The sequence below is a fragment of the Phallusia mammillata genome, chromosome 6 (assembly GCF_965637545.1).
Source record: "Phallusia mammillata chromosome 6, kaPhaMamm4.hap1.1, whole genome shotgun sequence".
Lineage (NCBI taxonomy): Eukaryota > Metazoa > Chordata > Ascidiacea > Phlebobranchia > Ascidiidae > Phallusia > Phallusia mammillata.
In genome coordinates, this window is record NC_137257.1 from 12,493,777 (window position 1) to 12,514,550 (window position 20,774).

The 20,774-nt window shown below is 36.2% G+C and overlaps 1 protein-coding gene across 2 annotated transcripts in view; it reads left to right on the top strand.

Moving 5' to 3' along the window:
• The window catches only part of LOC145233003 (uncharacterized), an 82,708-nt gene that overhangs the window by 25,199 nt on the left and 36,735 nt on the right, over positions 1-20,774 (top strand). For both annotated transcript variants that reach the window (XM_080097666.1, XM_080097667.1), the window contains exons 9-17: positions 2,511-2,559; positions 6,196-6,301; positions 6,570-6,843; positions 7,387-7,498; positions 11,265-11,421; positions 13,845-14,055; positions 14,210-14,443; positions 14,981-15,016; positions 17,879-17,990. In XM_080097666.1, the coding sequence (XP_079953792.1) occupies positions 2,511-2,559; positions 6,196-6,301; positions 6,570-6,843; positions 7,387-7,498; positions 11,265-11,421; positions 13,845-14,055; positions 14,210-14,443; positions 14,981-15,016; positions 17,879-17,990 (1,291 nt within the window). The remainder of the gene's footprint in view (positions 1-2,510; positions 2,560-6,195; positions 6,302-6,569; positions 6,844-7,386; positions 7,499-11,264; positions 11,422-13,844; positions 14,056-14,209; positions 14,444-14,980; positions 15,017-17,878; positions 17,991-20,774) is intronic.

Below are 20,774 nucleotides of genomic sequence, written 5' to 3' on the forward strand. Positions count from 1 at the left end.
TGGTAGATGTAGTTATGTAGATGTGCATCCCACTTTGTTTTTGTTGATAACCCCAGTATTTACCCCGCTAGCCCCCTAAAATGGGTACTTTTTCCCCGAAGTTTGTCCGACTCGTTTTTCCATCAAATGTTTGATGGATTTGGCTGAAATTTACACAGATGGTAGATATATTCATGTAGATGTGCATCCCACTTTGTTTTTGTTGATAACCCCAGTATTTACCCCGCTAGCCCCCTAAAATGGGTGAGTTTTTAAACAGTGTCAGAATTGGCTGAAATTTGGATTTCTTGTATAGTATGCCATTTATAGGTGTCAATTGTTGTGTTCAACCCTGTAGTCCTAACATTTACCCCACAAGCCCCTAAAGTGTAAAACGTATTTGTATGGTACTGGGCACCACAAACGAAAGATTTCTTTGGAGCAATAGTGTTACAAGGGCAACCAGTTGTTTGTTGCTCGTTGGTGGTTTTCTTGGTGGTCGTTTTTGCGCCATGGCAGTTAGGGGCTTGTTAACAGCCCTATGACGTCAGAAACAGTAACGGTTGTTGCTCAAAACACCTCTAGTGGTCGAAATTTTAAACATTGGCGGATTGGGCTGAAATTTTGCAGTACTATTGATTGAGTCATTGTGTTTTTTATATATTTTTTAGTTTGTGTGTCGAACCCAATTAGTTGCCCTACTAGCCCCCTAAAATGGGTCAGTTTTTTTAAAACGTTAAATAGGACATACTTTAACCAATATCTGGGGTGAATCTAATTTTATAGTTTGTATTCTACATAGTATTATTATTTAAGCCCAGTGCCGATCACTGTGTTTTACCTTACAACACCCGACTTTTGCATGGTTATCTCTTGAAATGCATTATTTTCAACTTTGCATGTGTGGGGACCCATGAGTTTTTGCCTGCAGAAACGACTAAAGTTATAAAAGACGGTGACTAATATGGGACCCAATGTAAAATAAGCATAGGAAATATATTTATGTTTTAAAATAGGTTATAGTGTATATGCAAGGGCAATATGTGCTAAGCCACCCTTCTAGTTATCTCTTCAAATGCAAATTATTTGCAACTTTGCATGTTTTGCTTGCAAACAACTTAAGTTTATAAATGACAGTGAGTGATATGGGACCCAACATAAAATAAGTGAAAAAAATAGGTTGTAGTGTATGTGCAAGGGCAAAATGTGCTAAGCCACCCTTCTAGTTAAATATATATCATTTGAGTTTGTGCACATTGCTATCAAACAATTGGATTTTACCTGTCATGTTTCTTGTGGTAATAAACACACTTTATGTATTACACACAAAGGTTTTTAATGGTCTTTTGTCCATTGTATTCATGTAAAAACATTGTATTTGTGTAAGACGAGCTTATCCATGAATAAGATATATACACAATGAAATCACTGGAGCACATAACTGCAAGTTGGGTAGGTATTTACTGTGTTGCGATCAAACAAGTATCATATATTACAGCAGCCGTTCCCAACCTGTGGGTTGCCTGACCAATTGGTTGGGTCGCCTATGGAAGTAGTTCTCCACTCAATTTAGGCCCTGAACCACCAGCACCAATAACATAAACTCATGCCAATTTTAGTACATAGTCTTGGGTGTTATCAAGGGGTTACTGCAGCAGAAATTTTGATTAGCTGTATTACAGTTAGTCTTTGTAAAGCTCCATGCCATATGTATCTCGTTTTATTTTTTGCTCTAATACAGTGATTTTCAACCGGTGATCCGTGAAAGATTGCCAGGTGTTCCGCGAGAAATTTGCTGGTTTAGATGTAGGATTTTGATGTTTTGGACGTCTATGATTTGACTACTGTTTCATTGCGAACACCGGTCGAAATTCACTAGTTCAATACAGTGAGATGAAATGGCCTTTTTTATCAAAGTATTTATCCGCCACCACCAGTTTGAATGTTCTGTAGTGATTGGCTTCATTTATTGTTTTGTAATGATAATCGTTGTCTAATAATAAACTAGCTGAATCGTGGGTAAACTGTTGACGGTAAGTGTAATTAGTATTGAACATTTAAACCCCATTCTGGCGTTCAGCAAAATTGTTTGCGTATAGAAAACGATGAATCAAGGAAGAGCCAGTGCTAGGCGAATATTTTATTTAGGTACTATACAAGTTTTGATGTTACGTTTTCATAAAACCTCCCCCCAACTTCAATAGTGTCATATGAGCGTTTTTATCCGTTTTATTGATTGCGTGATGTGCAATTTAGCCGTTCCCTCGATTTAGCGTTTTGGTGTCACCCTGAGCCTTGTTGTTTCATTGCATCAAATTTTCGTTTGGTGTTCCGCAAAACTATTTTAATGCAACAAGTGTTCTGTGGCTCAAAAAAGGTTGAAAAACACTGCTCTAATATATGTGGGGAAAAATGATAAATGCCTTGCTGGCATAGTCCATTGACACATGTTTGTTTCCTCACAGACCCACAGTAAGCTTTATTCGCTATTAAAAAAATTATATATTTAAACAACATTTTGTTTGCTTCAGGCGAAGACGTGAGAAAAAAAATGCTGAAAATGAAATTTCAATTAAAAAGGTATGTATTATTTGCTCAAATCTAACATACAGTATAAATGAACAAAATATATGTGTGTAATTTGGTTTGACCATATTTCTCTTACAAATTTAGTTTCATTATGGGTCCCCTCCCCTGAAGGGGACACATATTGATTTTACTCAAAATGTTTTGTTTTTTTTCTTTTTTTTTCTTCTACCCAAAGTTTGTCCGACTCGTTTTTCTATCAAATCCTTGATGGATTTGGATGAAATTTACACAGATGGTAGATGTAGTTATGTAGATGTGCATCCCACTTTGTTTTTGTTGATAACCCCAGTATTTACCCCGCTAGCCCCCTAAAATGGGTATTTTTTCCCGGAAGTTTGTCCGACTCGTTTTTCCATCAAATGTTTGATGAATTTGGCTGAAATTTACACAGATGGTAGATGTGCATCCCACTTTGTTTTTGTTGATAACCCCAGTATTTACCCCGCTAGCCCCCTAAAATAGGTATTTTTTCCCCGAAGTTTGTCTGATTCGTTTTTCTATCAAATGTTTGATGGATTTGGCTGAAATTTACACAGATGGTAGATGTAGTTATGTAGATGTGCATCCCACTTTGTTTTTGTTGATAACCCCAGTATTTACCCCGCTAGCCCCCTAAAACGTTTTTTTCCCCCGAAGTTTGTCTGACTCGTTTTGCCATCAAATGCTTGATGGATGTGGCTGAAACTTATACAGATGGTAGATGTAGTTATGTAGATGTGCATCCCACTTTGTTTTTGTTGATAACCCCAGTATTTACCCCGCTAGCCCCCTAAAATGTTTTTTTCTCCCGAAGTTTGTCCGACTCGTTTTTCTATCAAATGCTTGATGGATGTGGCTGAAACTTATACAGATGGTAGATATAGTTATGTAGATGTGCATCCCACTTTGTTTGTCCGGATAACCCTAGTATTTACCCCGCTAGCCCCCTAAAAGGGGTGAGTTTGTAAACAATGTCAGAATTGGCTAAAATTTGGATAGCTTGTAAAGTATGCCAATTATCGTTATTGAGCCATTGCAGTTCGGGGGTTGTTAACAGCCCTTTGACGTCAGAAACATTAAGGGTTGTTGCTCAAAACACCTCTAGTGGTTGAAATTTTAAATGTTGGCAGATTGGAGTGAAATTTTGCAGTACTATTGATTAAGTCATTGTGGTTTCCTACTTTTAAGTTTGTGTGTGTGGAACCTCAATTAGTTATCCTACTAGCCCCCTAAAATGAGTTTTTTAATTTAAATAGTTTTTACTCCATATAGCATATTTAAATATGCACAGTACCAATCACTGTGTTTGTCTTCTTAATACCAAACTTACTGATTATTATCTATTGAAATGCATTATCTACAACTTTGCATGTGTGGGGACCCATGAGTTTTTGCCTACAGGAACAACTAAGGTTATAAAAGACGATGGCTAATATGGGACCCAATACAAAATAAGCATAGGAAATATTATGTGCAAGGGCAATATGTGCTAAGCCACCCTTCTAGTTTCATGTAGGAATGCTTTTTATTCATCTATTTAGTTCAGAAAGAGTGCTTTGAACTGTATTTAATATATGATTATTAGTTCTGTTGATTTTTCCATTTTCACCCTTTTAACCTTTTACCTTTTTTGAAGTGAAGGATTTCTGTGTGAATGGTATTTCCTGATTATTATGGGTCCCCTTCCCTGAAGGGGACACATCTTGATTTCACTCTGTTTTTTTCTTTTTTTCCTTTTTTTTTCTTTTTTTTTTCTTTTTTCTGCCAAAGCGTTTCCATGCACTTTTGGCATGAAATCTTTGCTGGATGTGGATGAAACTTACACAAATGGTAGATATAGTTATGTAGATGTGCCATCTGCTTCGTTTGAGTTAATAACCCCAGTATTTATCCCGCTAGCCCCCAAAATGTAAAACGTTTTTGCATGTTGCTGCGCACCACAAACGAAAAAATTCTGTGGAGTAACAGTATAGTAAAGGTACCAGAGACTATGCTGCTTGTGTTTGTGCATTACTTGGTGGGCGTTTTTGCACATGCCAGTCAGAGGGGTGATAACAGCCTTATGACGTCAGATGTGTTAACAAATGTTGCTAAAAACACCTCTAGTGGCCAGAAATTTAAACATTGGCCGATTTGGATAAAAATTTACACCACTGTTGATTGGGTCATTGTAATTTCATATTTTTTACTTTTGGGTGTAGAACCCCATTAGTTGCCCCACTAACCCCCTAAAATGGGTGAGGTTTTTAAATGGTGTCGGAATTAGATGAAATTTTGACAGCTTGTAGAACTTGTCATTTATAGGTGTCAATTGTTGTGTTTAACCCTGTAGCCCCAATATTTACCCCTCTAGCCCCCTAAAATTGGTGAATGTTTTAAACAATGTCCGAATTGGATAAAATTTCAACAGTTTATAGAGTGTGCCATTTATAGTTGTCTATTGTTGTGTTCAACCCTTTGACCCCAACATTTACCCCACTAGCCCCCAAAATGCGTCAATTTTTTAAACAATGTCTGAATTGAATAAAATTTAGACAGCTTCTGGAGTGTGCCACTTATGGGTGTCGATTGTTGTTTTACCCTGTAGCACTATCATTGACCCCACCACCCCCTACAATCAGGTGCAATTTTAAAAGGAGCTGATTGTTGTGTTTAGCCTTTTTTCTCAGACAGAGAAAAACCTTGTATAAATGGAATGAATATATTCATGAATATATATTCATAACTATGAGAAAGTTTGTTGTTGTCAGATAAAACACAGTGACCGGTACCGAGCGTAAATAAATATGCTATTTGGATGAATGGAATGAAATTTGAATAGTTTGTAGTCCATACAGCATATTTATTTATGTTCAGTACCAGTCACTGTATTTTACCTTACAACAACAAACTTTCTCATAGTTATCTCTTGAAATGCATTATTTACAACTTTGCATGTGTGGGGTGCATTATTTACAACTTTGCAACCCATGAGTTTCTGCCTGCAGAAACAACCAATGTTATAAAGACAGTAGATAATATGGGACCCATTATAAAATAAGTGTAGGAAATATAGTAATGTTTTAAAGTAGGTTATAATGTATATGCAATGGCAATATGTGCTAAGCCACCCTTCTAGTTATTAATCCCCTTCAATTTTATCTTCATGTACAGGGTTGCACTGTTTATCACTAAACATCTTCCAAAACAGTTAAGAATGATTTGTTCCAGTTGTGTTAATGTGTCAAAAATACTAACTAAGTTTGGACATTGAATGATTTATGATGTTTAAAAGCTTTGCACTTTAATAAGAAAAATGTATTGATAAGTACATTTTTTGTTTTGTATTTCTTTACTATTTAAACAAGGATAATAAAAAAATTACTTGGGCAAGTCGATTGAAAGCTTTGGTTGAATGTGACAAATTGATTTCTTTCATTTCACACATTTGTGTTTCCAAACACATAATTGATATCACCCTATTAATACGTTAGTGAGACCCATTTGTTTCTGCTTTTAAAATAATTATGTTGTTTAATGTTATGTTACTATAGAGACTCAAATAAAATTTGTTGACAAATTTATGTATATTGTCGTATGGCAAATCGTGCATGTATATGAATAACCATGAAAAAGAGATACATATACTAGTTATGTTTGATCTTACAGGATATAAGTAAAGATGATAGCACTACATTTTTTGATCCTTTGCATGATGCTGAAGAATTATACCCCCTTGAGGAAGCTGAACTATTAGCAAAGCAATCACAAAAAGGTATCCCCAGAATTTCCCCACAAACTTTTTTTTCTTTGTTTAGTCTAATTATGATGTGCTTTCACCTTTTTTTATTCAAATTTATCACTAGGTTTAAAATAAATTGTCAATGTCACAACCAAATTACAACCATTGACCCAAGATGTTTTTAAAAACATAAAATATTGATCAGGTATTATAGTTTTATAGTCTTTAAGCTGTCAAGAATTTTGATATATATCTATGTACATGTTATCAAGCTAAAGTATGCCATTTTACTTGAATGCAGAGAAACGATTAAACTCATCGAAACCAGTAGTACATGAAAACATAGATGACGAAAAAATCGAGCATTCTGCAAGTGATGACATACAAAAGGACACTGAAAAGAAACCTAAAGAAAAGAAAAAGCACAAGGAAAAAAAGAAAAAGAAGAAGAAAAGCAAGCGTATTAAGAAAGAAGATTCAGATGTTGAAAATCTTTTTGCCCAAGATAAAAGTACCAAACTTTTAGAAGATGTAAATGATAATAAAGCTGAAAAAGATAGGCCACTTCGCAGCAGGTTGGTTTGTACTTTATCAACAGTCCTTTGAACTTGAGCAATAATAATAATTAAAGATTATCATTGATCCCTTCTCCCGTTTTTTTTTTTTTTTCTTGTGCTGGTTTGCTTCAAATGAAAAATAACTGCTTCAAATTAATTGAAATTTATAAACATGTTCGTTAGTTATACGAAGTTGATCCTTTTAAAATTTGACGTCGGATGACCCAGCAGCCCCCAAACCATGAAATTTTTTGGCCATTGCATGGTACCGCTTGCTGTGGTAACAATATCCTTTCTATTTTGTATAAAACAAGTTGGTAAAACTTGGTTGATTTGAACATAGCAACAAAAGTGGTCATCGAAACCGAGGTGAAAAGCATTACAGGTTTTTTTTATCATATGTGTATTGCGAAATTTGGAAACTGAGTTGTTAAACCTTCACTGCAACACAGCTTGTGGTTTTTTTGTCTTTGTAAAACTTTTTTGTCATATTTCAAAAGGTGGAAATTTAAGGAAAGTTGCAGCTTAAAGTAATAAATTGAAAGTCCTGTTTTCTTACAGGTCCAACAGCATTTCATCGATGTCATTATCTTCTATCTCCTCAACTTTCAGCGAATCATTTGACTTTGCAGAGGGGGATTTTAAAGTGATTCCAAATGAAAACTTCGACAGTGTATGTTTAGCATGCTTTTTGTAATTCTTATTGTGAGTGTATTTAGTTAGATATATCACATTTTCAGTTAGTTTTATCAAACTGTGAATAGTGACACACATTACCGCTTGAACCAACTAAGGGTTAACCCAGAGTTCCATAAAAGGTAAATGGTAATCAAATGTATGTATACTGAGTTGCTGACATGACAGTTTAGATAGATCAGGGTTGGAGAACCTGAAGGCTAAAGGCCCTAAACTTAATATTGCACGCTGCATCGGTCCAGAGTTGTATTTCGGGCGGGGGTTGAGCTTAGGTTTCTTCGAAAATATGTGCCTAATTCGGGCCAGACTTGTATTGTCTTAATAAATTTATCTAGCTAAGTAACCAGTTTCTGGACCTGACCTAATATCAAAAAGTCCAAAACGCCTTGTTAATGTCCAATTGTCTGTTGTGTTTGTTTTTTTGGTCTTTCCTGAGACTGCAATATTTGTTCGGACAGGGTTTTGGGCTTGTACTTTCGGGTTTGGGCTCCAATTTCTTCGTATCAGTGTTATTAATATTATTCATCTGAGTTTCTTATTATGGGTTCCCTTCCCTGAAGGGGACACATGTTGATTTTACTCGATTTGTTTTGTTTGTTTTTCTTTTTGTTTTTTTTCTTCCCTGAAGTTTGTCCACCCCACTTTGCCATGAAATGTTTGATGGATTTCGATGAAACTTTCAGAGATGGTAGATATGGTTATGCAGATGTGCCATCTACTTCGTTTGACTTGATAACCCCAGTATTTACCCCGCTAGACCCCGAAATGTAAAACGTTTTTGTAGGTTGCTGCGCACCACAAACAGAAAATTTCTTTGGTGTAATAGTATAATATAGGCATCAGAACATATGGTACTTGTGTTTGTGCAATACTTGGTGGACGGTTTTGCACATGTCAGTCAGAGGGGGTGTTAACAGCCTTATGACGTCAGATGTGTTAACGAATGTTGATAATGACACCTCTAGTGGTCAAAATTTCAAATATTACCTGATTTGGTTAAAATGAAACTGACAAGGGTGAAATTTTTAAACAGTGTTGGAATTAAATGAAATTTGGACAGTTTGCAGAGTTTGTCATTTATAGGTGTCGATTGTTGTGTTTAACCCTGAAGTCCCAATATTTACCCCTCTTGCCCCCTAAAATGGGTGAATTTTTTAAACAATGTCTGAATTGGATGAAATTTGGACAGCTTATAGAGTGTGCTATTTATAATTGTTGATTGTTGTGTTCAACCCTGTCTTCCCAACATTTACCCCACTAGCCCCCCAAAATGGGTCCATGTTTTTAACAATGTCTGAATTGAATGACATTGGGATGGTTAGTAGATTATGTCATTTTTAGGTGTTTATGGTTATGTTTCACCCTATAACTTTAACATCTACCTAACCAGCCCCCTAAAATGGGCGATTTTTTCAAACTGTGTCGGAATTGAATGAAATTTGGACAGCTTGTAGAATTTGTTTTTTATAGGTGTCGATTTTTGTGTTTCACTTTATTTTGCCACTATTTATCCCTTCTTTTCTATAAATAGAGCACTAAATAGGACAAACTTCAAACAATGTGTCAATTGAATCAGATTTTCATTGTTAGTACTTTTAATAGCATGATTATTTAAGCAAAGATCTGACCACAGTTTTTCTTAAAACACCAAACTTACTGATGGTTGTCTTTTGAAATGCATAGTTTTTAACTTAGCATGTGTGGGGGACCCATGAGTTTCTGCCTGCAGAAACAACTAAGGTTATAAAAGACAGTGGGTGGCATGGGACCCAATATAAAAAAGTGTAGGGAATATATTAACGTTTCAAAATAGGTTATAGTGTATGTGCAATTGAAATATGTGCTGAGCCACCCTTCTAGTTTCACTTAAGTTGTGATAAAAATCTTTTAGGTTGCCTGTTTACGAAACGAAGTCATCTACTTTTTATTTTGCTTTATAGCCTATTTTACCATGGCTTTAAAATGTTTGAGTAATGGGAAGGGGACCCATATTGATTTTACTCGAATTGTTTTGTTTTTTTTCTTTTGTTTTCTTCCCAAAGTTTGTCTGACTCGTTTTTCCATCAAATGTTTGATGAATTTGGCTGAAATTTTCACAGATGGCAGATATAGTTATGTAGATGTGCAGCCCACTTTGTTTTTGTTGATAACCCCAGTATTTACCCCGCTAGCCCCCTAAAATGGGTATTTTTTCCCGGAATTTTGTCCAACTGCTTTTTCCATCAAATGTTTGATGGATTTGGCTGAAATTTACACAGATGGTAGATATAGTTATGTAGATGTGCATCCCACTTTGTTTTTGTTGATAACCCCAGTATTTACCCCGCTCGCCCCCTAAAATGGGTGTTTTTACCCAAAGTTTGTCCGACTCGTTTTTCGTTGCCATAGTTGAGCGTCACTGCAACTTAGTTTTAGCTGGGAAAGTGTAAATGAGCACTTTTGATAACTGCGTGGACTGTTTACATAGCAACCGGATTATCGCATATCCGGTTAATAGCATCAAATGCCCTTGGCAAATCGATGAAGCGATTAACCAGATTCGTCTGTACTTCAAACAATATCTGGGGTGAATCTAATTTTATAGTTTGTATTCTACATAGTATTATTATTTAAGCCCAATGCCGATCACTGTGTTTTACCTTAAAACACCAGACTTTCTAATGGTTATCTCTTGAAATGCATTATTTTCAACTTTGCATGTGTGGGGACCCATGAGTTTCTGCCTGCAGAAACGACTAAGGTTATAAAAGACGATGACTAATATGGGACCCAATACAAAATAAGCATAGGAAATATATTAATGTTTTAAAATAGGTGATAGTGTAAATGCAACGACAAAATGTGCTAAGCCACCCTTCTAGTTTTGTGTTTAAAAAGTGTAATTTAGAGTTGACTCGCACATAAGTCACACTGAAAATCTAGGGATTTAAAAGGCCCTTAGCCGAGCTTTTTTGCATAAATAGCCGGTGCAATTGGTTGTTTTTTACCATTGAACTGCATTGCATTGAAACCGCAAAACTATGTTTTCTCAACAAAGCAGGAAAATCCAACGCACGCTGAGCTGACATGTGTGCGCTCATGAAACTGTCTCGCATTGGTATGTGTGTGCACGAGCGCATGCACCCGTTTTCGATAGCACATTTTCACTACAATTCGCGTCTATAACGCGCACCCTTAATTTTTTATTGAAAATTAGTATGGAATTTTGCGCGTTATACTCAAATAAATACGTTATATCCGCCCAATAAGCCGACCGGAAAATACAGTACTTGCAATAGCCGAAAACTTTCAATTTTGTTCCGACTTGGTGGCGATTTGCACTTATGTCGAGTGGATAGGTCGCACCTATATTTTTTTTTTAAATATAAGGAAAAAGGTTGCGACCTATACGCGAGTATATACGGTAGGCCCAATTAAACTGAATGTATGTCATTGTAAATGCAACAAATGGAATATTGATATTAAACCAGTGATGCCCAGAATTTTTAACAAATTCTGCACTTGGCACATAAAAAGATATTATTCCTCCCCTAAATACCATTAAATCAATGGACAACACTATCAGCAATCATGAGTTAAGATAGGCCCAATATTTACTGTTTAGGCAATGCCTTTGTAAAAAAAATGATTTTGGCTGATATTAATTGACTGAAACCTAAAACTGGGTCAATAGCCGTATGAAACAATTCACTTTTTCATAATCAGTATGTATGTTATGAATTAAAAACAATCTTTTTTTTAAGGCTCTTGGAGAATACCAGCGTGCCAGAGGCATGTTTTCAGTACGCGGTCGTGGTATGTTTGATCCTTTTTTTCGGGGTGGCCGTGGTTTTCGAGGTTACCCAAATATTCGTGGAAGAGGAAGATCAAGAGCTGGATTTAGAGGAAGAGGCCGTGGAGGTGTGGAATTTAAATTATCAAATTTTTAAAATTTATTGACGTTGTGTGATACATAATGTTTTATTATGGGTCGACTTCCCTGAAGGGAACACATATTGTTTTTGTCCGTTTTTTTTCTGTCTAACGCTTCTTTGGTCAAGAAAAAGTGCTTTAAATTTATTCAAATTTGGACAGATGTTGGTTATTAACCCGAATTTGATCCTTCTGAAGTTTGACCCGAATGACCCAGCGGTTCACCCACATGTCCCCAAAACGTATATTTTTTAAAAAATGGCTATACGGACTAAAGTACAACATCTAGGACAGGGTTTCCCAACCTTTATATGATCTCGTACCACTAGGATGCTCTGTACTGCCACGCATACCACTTCTTGCAGAACGACTAATTTGATTCAATCATATTTAATGGAGAATAATAATATTGTCCTGCTAAAATAACACTAAAGCATCACAACTAAATTTAATGAGATTTTTGTTTCATGCATTTGCGCTGCTTGACATGAATAACGTCTACTGTCCCACAGCAATGTGCGGTTTTTCAAAGCAACTGTGCTTATTGTTGACAATTGACATGGCCTATATTTTGAAGATCATAATGATCTGAAACAACAGGAGTAGTTACGTAACAATAAGAATAGGTTTGGGGAAAATTGTTTTGTAGACAAAGCCAGATAAACAAAATATGAAGTTGTAAATCCAGGTTTTTGTGAAAAACCAGTGAAAAAGTACCACCTGAAAAACCTTCGCGTACCACTAATGGTACGGGTACCACAGGTTGGGAACCCCTGAACTAGGAATTTCATGTTTTGTTGGTTGGTGCAATGGTAAGGTTTTCAGAAGAAGTTCTTATTTATGGGTCCCCTTCCCTGAAGGGGTCACATATTGTTTTTGTCCATATTTTTTTTTCTTTTTTCTGTCTAACGCTGGCTTGTGAGACGCGTTTGGTCAAGAAAGAGTGCTTTAAATTTACAGAGATGTTAGTTAATAATCCAAATTTGATCCTCCTGAAGTTTGACCCCAATTGACCCAGCGGTTCACCCACAGGCCCCCAAAACGTAAAATTTTTGAAACGGCTGTACTGACTAAAGTCCAGCATCTTGGAGTTTCATGCTTTGTTGTTTGGTGCAATGTAAGCTTTTTTAAAGAGTTTTGTATCTTTTTTTCGGATTCACCCATTTTTCACCCTTTAAACCCCAAAATATTCGGTTTTAGTTTAAGGCAGAAATACAAGCCCTATGGTGCAGAAATATTTAAAAAAATTAACAATTGTTTAAGCAGGGTATTCATTTAGTATTTAAAATTTGGCCAGTTACCTTTACAACCCATAATATGTGTACGCTATCAGTCAGATATAAGTCCCAAGGGAGGAATTCACTGGTTTACGATTAAGGTGGCAGAGCGGGAGTGCTCAGCTTGACGTCTGGACAGACGTTATACGAAACAGTTGTTTAGGTGATTAGAAATCAGCTGTTTTTTTGTGTGCAGGAATGCTGTGTCGTTTTATTGAGTTATCACGCACATTTTCAGTTTTGGTGAAGATTTCAAACCTATGACATGATTTATAGTTTAAACTTGATAAACATGCTTCGGTTTCGTATATGTCACGCACAAGTTTGTTAATCAACATAAAGATGAAAAAATAAACTTGGCTTTTTCGCAAGATAAATGTTTTTTAAATGTTAGTTGTCAGCTTGGCCGTTGCATGACTCACAGTTCAAAACTTTTTTTCGTCATAACGTAGCATTTTTTTGACAATCTATTCAAGAATTAATACTTAAGTCGTGTATAAATTAGGCAAAACGGTATTGTTGACGGCGTGATATTTAAGACGGTGTCAAAAGGTCAACCGGTCGTTCGGCGTGTTTACCCGGATAGGTTACTACAGGTCAATGGTACTCGTTTTGCGAAACAAGTGAAAAAACATTTTTTTGTGTATAAGCTTGTAGCAAATTGCTTTTTAATTCATAGTGTCTGTAACACAACTGTTACAGCTTTCTAGAAAAATTTGTGTGTGAAACCTGACCTTGGATGACAATATCTGGGTCAAAGCAAGAGATTTAAAAGTATTTGTTTCGTTCTTTTTTAGTGTTTTTGTAATTATATGACAATAATGGTGCAAAAAAGTATGGACAATTTTTTTATTGTTGGGTTAATGCTTTATCACTGCGACATTTGTTTACCGTAAATCCGCAAACAATCGTATATGTAGATCAAATGATGTGTTTAGTAAATTGGTAATAGAGGATGTAGAATATATAAAATGGAAATATATCAGAAAGCCACCTTTCTAGTTTGGAATATAGCTTATCCGAACTATTTTGTACTTTTTAAACGTTTATAATAAAAAAATAAAATGGTCAGTTTATGAAGCATAAGATTTCTAACAGGCAAGAAAAAAGTATAAAATATACATTTCCATAAAGATGGTGTTGGTTATATGGATCCATCAGCTGGTGGTATGATTGGAACGGGTCCTGGCCGTGGTGGCCGAGGTTTATGGAGAGGAAATTCATGGATGCCAGGCCCTCCTGGTTGGGGCCGAGGAGGTTTTAATGCTTTGGAAGAAGGAGGGATAGGAATATATGTGGAAGATGACAGTGATGATAACAAGCGGAAACATCGCTCAGGTTCCAGGTTAGAAAGAATTTTGTTAAACAGGTTTTTATTGTGGAATCAACTTTTTTTGTTAAATCTGTGATTTTAATGTGCTTCTAAATGATTTTCTCTGTTATCTGGTAATCTGACATTGGCTGAGTGTTTACAGAATGTTTTGCCTTTCATATCACAGCTCATATTCGTCATCATACACATCAAGATCTCGCTCACGGCACCGAAGAAGATATCGACATAGATCAAGTAGTCGATCATATTCCTCTTATAGTCGATCATATTCAAGATCTTACAGTAGATCCTATACAAGTCGATCTTATTCAAGATCTTATTCGCGTTCAACATCAAGGTCTTATTCCTACTCAAGATCTCGATCTCGATCATGGTCATCTTCAAGTCAAGGAAGTTCTAGGTAGTATGCCCAGTTGTGTATTTACTTCTCATTAGTATTAATAATATAACTGTGATGAAATGGCACTAATTAATAATTGAAGTTTAGTACTTAAAGCTGAATATACAAGACATGTTTGTGGACTTACATCAGGGGTCGGCAACCTTTTCGGCGACGCATGTCAATTTACTTGTTATTTCCATGTGTTAATGACCTCCCATGCCAATCTTTTCATAAATAATCGTGGTTCGTGCCAGCAGATGTCAATAATAAAAACTATAAACAAGCAGTGTAACAGGTTAAATTATTACTTCAATATAAACATGCAAATCGGTTGGCGTGTCATGAAAAATCACCTCGCATGCCAACCTTGGTGCCAGGGGTTGGCGACCCCTGACTTACATGTTTCCAAATTAAGTAACAATAATGTCAAAAATATAAATTTAGATCATTTTCAATAAAATAGTACTTCACTGTGTTGTTTGCAAAAGAAATATCATTTATTTACAGTAGTGGGTTGTGTTTATTTATGTATATGTAAAGCATCTTTGTTTTAAGAAAACCATCAAGATGGAGTTCAGATGATGAAAAAAGGTAAGATAAGTTTACCTACCGTAATCACACAAAAGTGAATGGTTATGTGTTCCCTGTGTGATAGAGACATATACTGTTTCATCCTATTTTATATCTTTTTCCTTCGGGAAAATGTGGGGAAGTTGGGAAGCTTCTTCCCGGGAAATCGGTCATACGCACGGGATTTTTTTATTGGCCGTTTGTCTGACAGGTCGACAAAAAGTCGAAAATAAATATTGCGGTAGAATAACATAACTCCGACAGCTTCTATTACTTTGTTAAAACCACCAACATCATGATGTTTGATGTCTCTACATTTTTAGGTTGTGGTGGCACACAGGTACACACTGCATATATGTTTTTTTTACAATTTTTATAAATTGTTGGTTTTATGCATAGCATTTTTAGTTGGGGTCACCCATGTTAAGCGGCAAAGTGTTTTGTCCAGAATTGTAAGCTGGCCCTGACAAAAACAATAATTATGGGTCCCCTTCCCTGAAGGGGACGCATCTTGATTTCATTCAGTTTTTTTCTTTTTTCCGCCGAAGTTTGTTCATGCACTTTTGGCATTAAATGTTTAATGGATTTGGATGAAACTTTCACAGATTGTAGATATGGTCATGTAGATGTGTCCCCTGCTTCGTTTGACTTGATAACCCCAGTATTTACCCCACTAGCCCCCACAGTGTAAAACGTTTTACTATGTTGATGCGCACCACAAACGAAAGATTTCTATGGTGTAATGGTATAATATAGGCAACAGAACATGTGCTACTTGTGTTTCTGCAATACTTGGTGGGCGGTTTTGCACATGCTAACAGAGGGGTGTTAACAGCCTTATGACGTCAGAAGCGTTAATGAATGTTGCTAATAACACCTCTAGTGGTCAGAATTTTAAACATTGTTCGATTTGGATAAAAATGAACATGGCTGTTGATTGGGTCATTGTGGTTTTACATTTTATACTTTTGGGTGTTGAACCCCATTAGTTACCCCGCTAACCCCCTAAAATGGGTAAGTTTTTTAAAAGGTGCCGGGATAAAATGAAACTTGTAGAATTTGTCATTTATAGGTGTCAATTGTTGTGTTTAACCCTGTAACCCCAATATTTACAGGTTCAGTTTTTTAAACAACGTCTGAATTGGATGAAATTTGGACAGCTTGTACAGTTTACCATTTATAGGTGTTGATTCTTGTGTTCAACCCTGTAGCCTTATTATTTACTCCACTAGCCCCCTACAATTGCGTGCAATTCGCCATAAATAGGAGCTTAATTGTTTCGTTTTGTTCTATTTTCTCAGATAGACCATAAATTAAAAAAACCTTCAAAAATGTATGAATGGGATGAATTTAAATAGTTTGTACTGGATATAGCATATTTATTTATGCTCAGTACCATTCACTGTGTTTGACTTAACAATACCAAACTTTCTCATTGTTATCTCTTGAAATGCATTATTTACAACTTTGCATGTGTAGGGGACCCATGAGTTTCTGCTTGCAGAAACAACCAAGGTTATAAAAGACAGTGGATGATATTGGATTCATATGTAAATAAGTGTAGGAAATATATTAATGTTTCAAAATATGCTATAGTGTATATGCAAGGGCAATATGTGCTAAGCCACCCTTCTAGTTGACACTACTATCTAGCTCAGGGGCGGGCAACATACGGCCCGCGGGCCGGATCCGGCCCGCGACGGGATTTTGAGCGGCCCGCAGATAGTTTCTGGTCTTACATGATAATGTGGCCCGCGGCCACAGTCTTCCGCAATCCCCCACTACTTGCTTACTGCGTCAAATTATAGTTGTAACGGACAGTAACGCTCCCCAATAGCAAACAACTTTCCCGCCGTTGTTACCATCGCACCATGCGTCCATTGTTACGACATAACTGCCAACCTTGTGTGTGGCCTGATTTCACGGTTTCCTTTGTTTCCACACGTCTAGCCTAGTTAGTGTTTCAGCAGTATCTAAGTCTGTGGTGTATGCATTAAATTTGCTGTGGTGAATAATTTTATGTTATATCAGTTAGATTGTTTGGACTGTATTGTAATTGTGACGTTCTTGATTGTATTTGGTTTAGGTGGTCAAAAATCCGTTTTAAATCACTGGATAAATGCGCGATTAATGTATCGTATCGATTTAGGAATCCGGCCCGCCAAGTACTTCATTTTCCCATATCAGGCCCGCCGACTGGAGAAGTTGCCCGCCCCTGATCTAGCTTATTTATTTAGCTGCAAATTCAACTTGACTGTCACATAATCAACGTATAGTTGCTGTTGCAAAACACAAACCGGCAACATCTATTAACTATGAGGACTATTAAACGCCTTTCTGAAACGGTGATCCACCTGTTAAGTTGTGCAAAGTCATGAATGCATTAAAGTTGGGTACTATTGGCTAGTTATTATTTCTGTGTGCCTTTAATCAACAAAATTGGTTGATTAACATCGATTAAATATTTGTGACAAACGATTACGTGTTTGGCAGGTCGTAAACAATATAACAAGTTTTTTACTATTTTTGTCACATTCAACATTGTTTAAATGCACAACAGTTTGATACATTAAGTTTAGTGCAGTATGTACTTGCAAGTAATTGCAGTCAGCATCTTTCCCGGAACATCACTTTCATTTTTTATTATGTCACAATTAGCGATTAGATAAGGCAATACGAAATAAGATGATTCTGTTAAGAATTAGCAATTGTGATTGTTGCATCATATTTTTCTACTGCTGACAGTTGGTTCGTTCACTTTGCTGGATTGTATATCTGTTGGTTATTTATTGCATTACGGTTTTTGTATTCATTGAGATAAATGCACAATTTACATTTTAATCATTACCTTATTCAAATTGAAATTGTTTTTATTTGTTTAAGGTTTAATGATGTATACACTCTTGGTGCCAGCAACACGATTTCCAATAATGAAGAAGTGCCATGGTGGGCTGAATTTGACAAAACATATGAGATGCAGAAAAATACTGAAAAGGTTAGACGGAAATATGTTTGCCCACTTCGTTGCAAATGTTATAACAATATGTTTGTTATCAATTAGTGATGGGACGAGTACCCGGTACTCGGTATCGATGGTATCGAACGATTTCAGTGGTATCGATACTCGTACTCGGTATCGAAATATTTTGTCTCAGTTTTCGATACCAACGTGCGAGTACCGATGGCCGATTTACACCGTAAGAATACGGGCAACTTTTTGCCAATATTTGCTTCGGACAGCACAAAATTGGAAAAAGGTTCCGCCAGTTTACGTATATTTTTTTGCTGTCAGCATGTGTGCGTGCACGCTTGTACCTCGACCACTGGCGTAGAGTGCGCGGCACCCCCCGCCCTTGACCTTTGTATAACACCAAAATCGCATCTTTGTTCAAGTTACGTCGGTTTTAAAACGTGTTTCCAGCTAAACAAATGCGCTTGAACTCATGCCATTGATCGAACAGACGTCGGTGTTTCGCAATAAGCGGACATTTTAATGCAACACAAACATGACATATAGACTAACGTTTGCAAAAAAAATAAATATAAAAGCCGAGTGTAATGTCCGTTTGCAAAGCACTGCAACGGCCTAAACTTGATCCGAATAGACCTCAGTTTAGGGGTATACAATACATGGTCGGCTATATTTAAAACGTGAATCGCCCACCGTAACACATTATTTGAGAACTAAATCGTCGTTGAAGTTGCTGATTCCGCAAATCGTCCTTTCTTTACATCAGACATTATTAGACGCACAGCAAACGTCCAAACCACACGAAGAAATTGTGCCAAGTGACTATTTGCAAACAATGTGATAGAAACTACGAAGGTATCGGTGTTTGGTCCCATACGGGTACAGATACTGCACATGATATAGGTATCGGCGTCGGTGATCAAAAGTCGCATCCCCAGTGTTTTTTAAAACTCTATAGTCTACACCTATGACCCCGACCATGGCAGATAAATTAGACAGTGATATACATAAGCACAACACTACACTTAAGTACTCGGTACTCAGTATCGAAGGTATATACATGTGGTACTCGGTATCGGTACTCGCTTCAAAACCTGGTATCATCCCATCACTATTATCAATGACACAAGTATACTGCTATTTCTTACACATACAAATGTGAAAAAGCTAAAATAGTAATAAATTTGTTGTATACATTGGAAATACTTTACATCTGCTAAATGCTACAAGACACGTGCTAAATGTATTCGTGTGATCCTGATTTTTAAGTAACACCAACATCTTTTGTCACTCAATCTATGCTCTCCATATTTATGGAGCCCCTACCATGAAGGGGCATGCATTTTTTCATTTTTCTGTTGAATCTATTTCTGCTGAAGTAGGTAAATGTGATTTCAGTTTCAGCACATTATTTTACAAAAAAATAAACCTGGCTATTATTACATATGTTACGTTTGCCTCCGGCCAAACTAAGTTGTTATATATAATTATATCTAATATAATGATAAAATACTTATCACGGAACAGTGGTTAACACATGACAAGAAGCTTATGCAGGTTATCATGTTTATATTATAAAACAAAATTAAGTAAAAAAATTGCTGTACTTTGCAACAACATCGCTTTTTGTCTTGGCTGTCACTGTAATATTATCTGTTTTTGTAGCTTCCCTTTCCTGAAGGGTACACATGTTGATTTTACTCTATTTGTTGTTGTTTTTTCTACCCAATGTTTGGCCGACCTGTGTTGCAATGAAATGTCGAATGGATTTGGGTGAAACTTACACAGATGGTAGATATAGTTAAGTAGATGTGCACTTTACTTCGTTTTCTTGCAAACCCTAGTATTTACCCTGCTAGCCCCCTAAAATGTGTGATTTGTTGGTATTGGCTGGAATTTGGCTAGCTTATAGCAGTGGTCTTCAACCTTTTTTATAGCTACCCCAATTTAAGAGAAAATTAAATCAGCATTTACATGCAACCCCATTTTCTTCCGATAAGGAGAAAACTGTTTAAGTAATGCCGAAACCGAAACTATTTTCATGTAAATATGCCTGCCTAATTTTCAAGTAGACTTTAAATATTAGCATTTAGCGTACATTATTACGCTCAAATGTTAGAACCCTAAAGTTGTATTTTATTTGGCCAATCTACCTCACGTTAAAGCCCACCAGCTTGCAGAAATCAGTAAATTTATGTATCTTTCCCTGGACCCGCGGTATTATTTTGGATACAGTATGTCATTCATGGGGCTCTATCGCGTAGCAATGGGTTGGACAACTTGTGTTTTATATAGATTTGGGTCACAACTATCGTTTTTTGATTATTGCATCACAAGGATTAGATTGTGATACTAAGTACCAAGTTGTACAGCAAAACATGAGCAAAGTTATATATTTAAACGCCAATAAATTGAAGTTATAGCAACCCCAGAAAAAGTTAAGGCGACCGCACTTCGCGACCCACGGATAAATTTTTCAAATTATGTTTAAATTGAACGAAATTTGGATAGCTTGAGAATTTGCTGTTTACAGATGTTGATTGTTGTATTTAAATTTAACCCTATAGCTCCAATATTTAACCCACTAGCCCCCAAAATGGGTAAATCTTTTAACAATGTTCAAATATATTTAGACAGTTGTAGAATTTGCTATTTATAGGTTTCAAACTGTTGTGTTTTACTCTTTTTGCTACTATTTACCCCATCTTTTTTTAAAAATAGTACATTTAATAGCACAAACTGAGCAATTTCTGAAGTGAATCAGATTTATAAAGTTTGTACTGTTAACAGAGTGATTCTTTAAGCCCA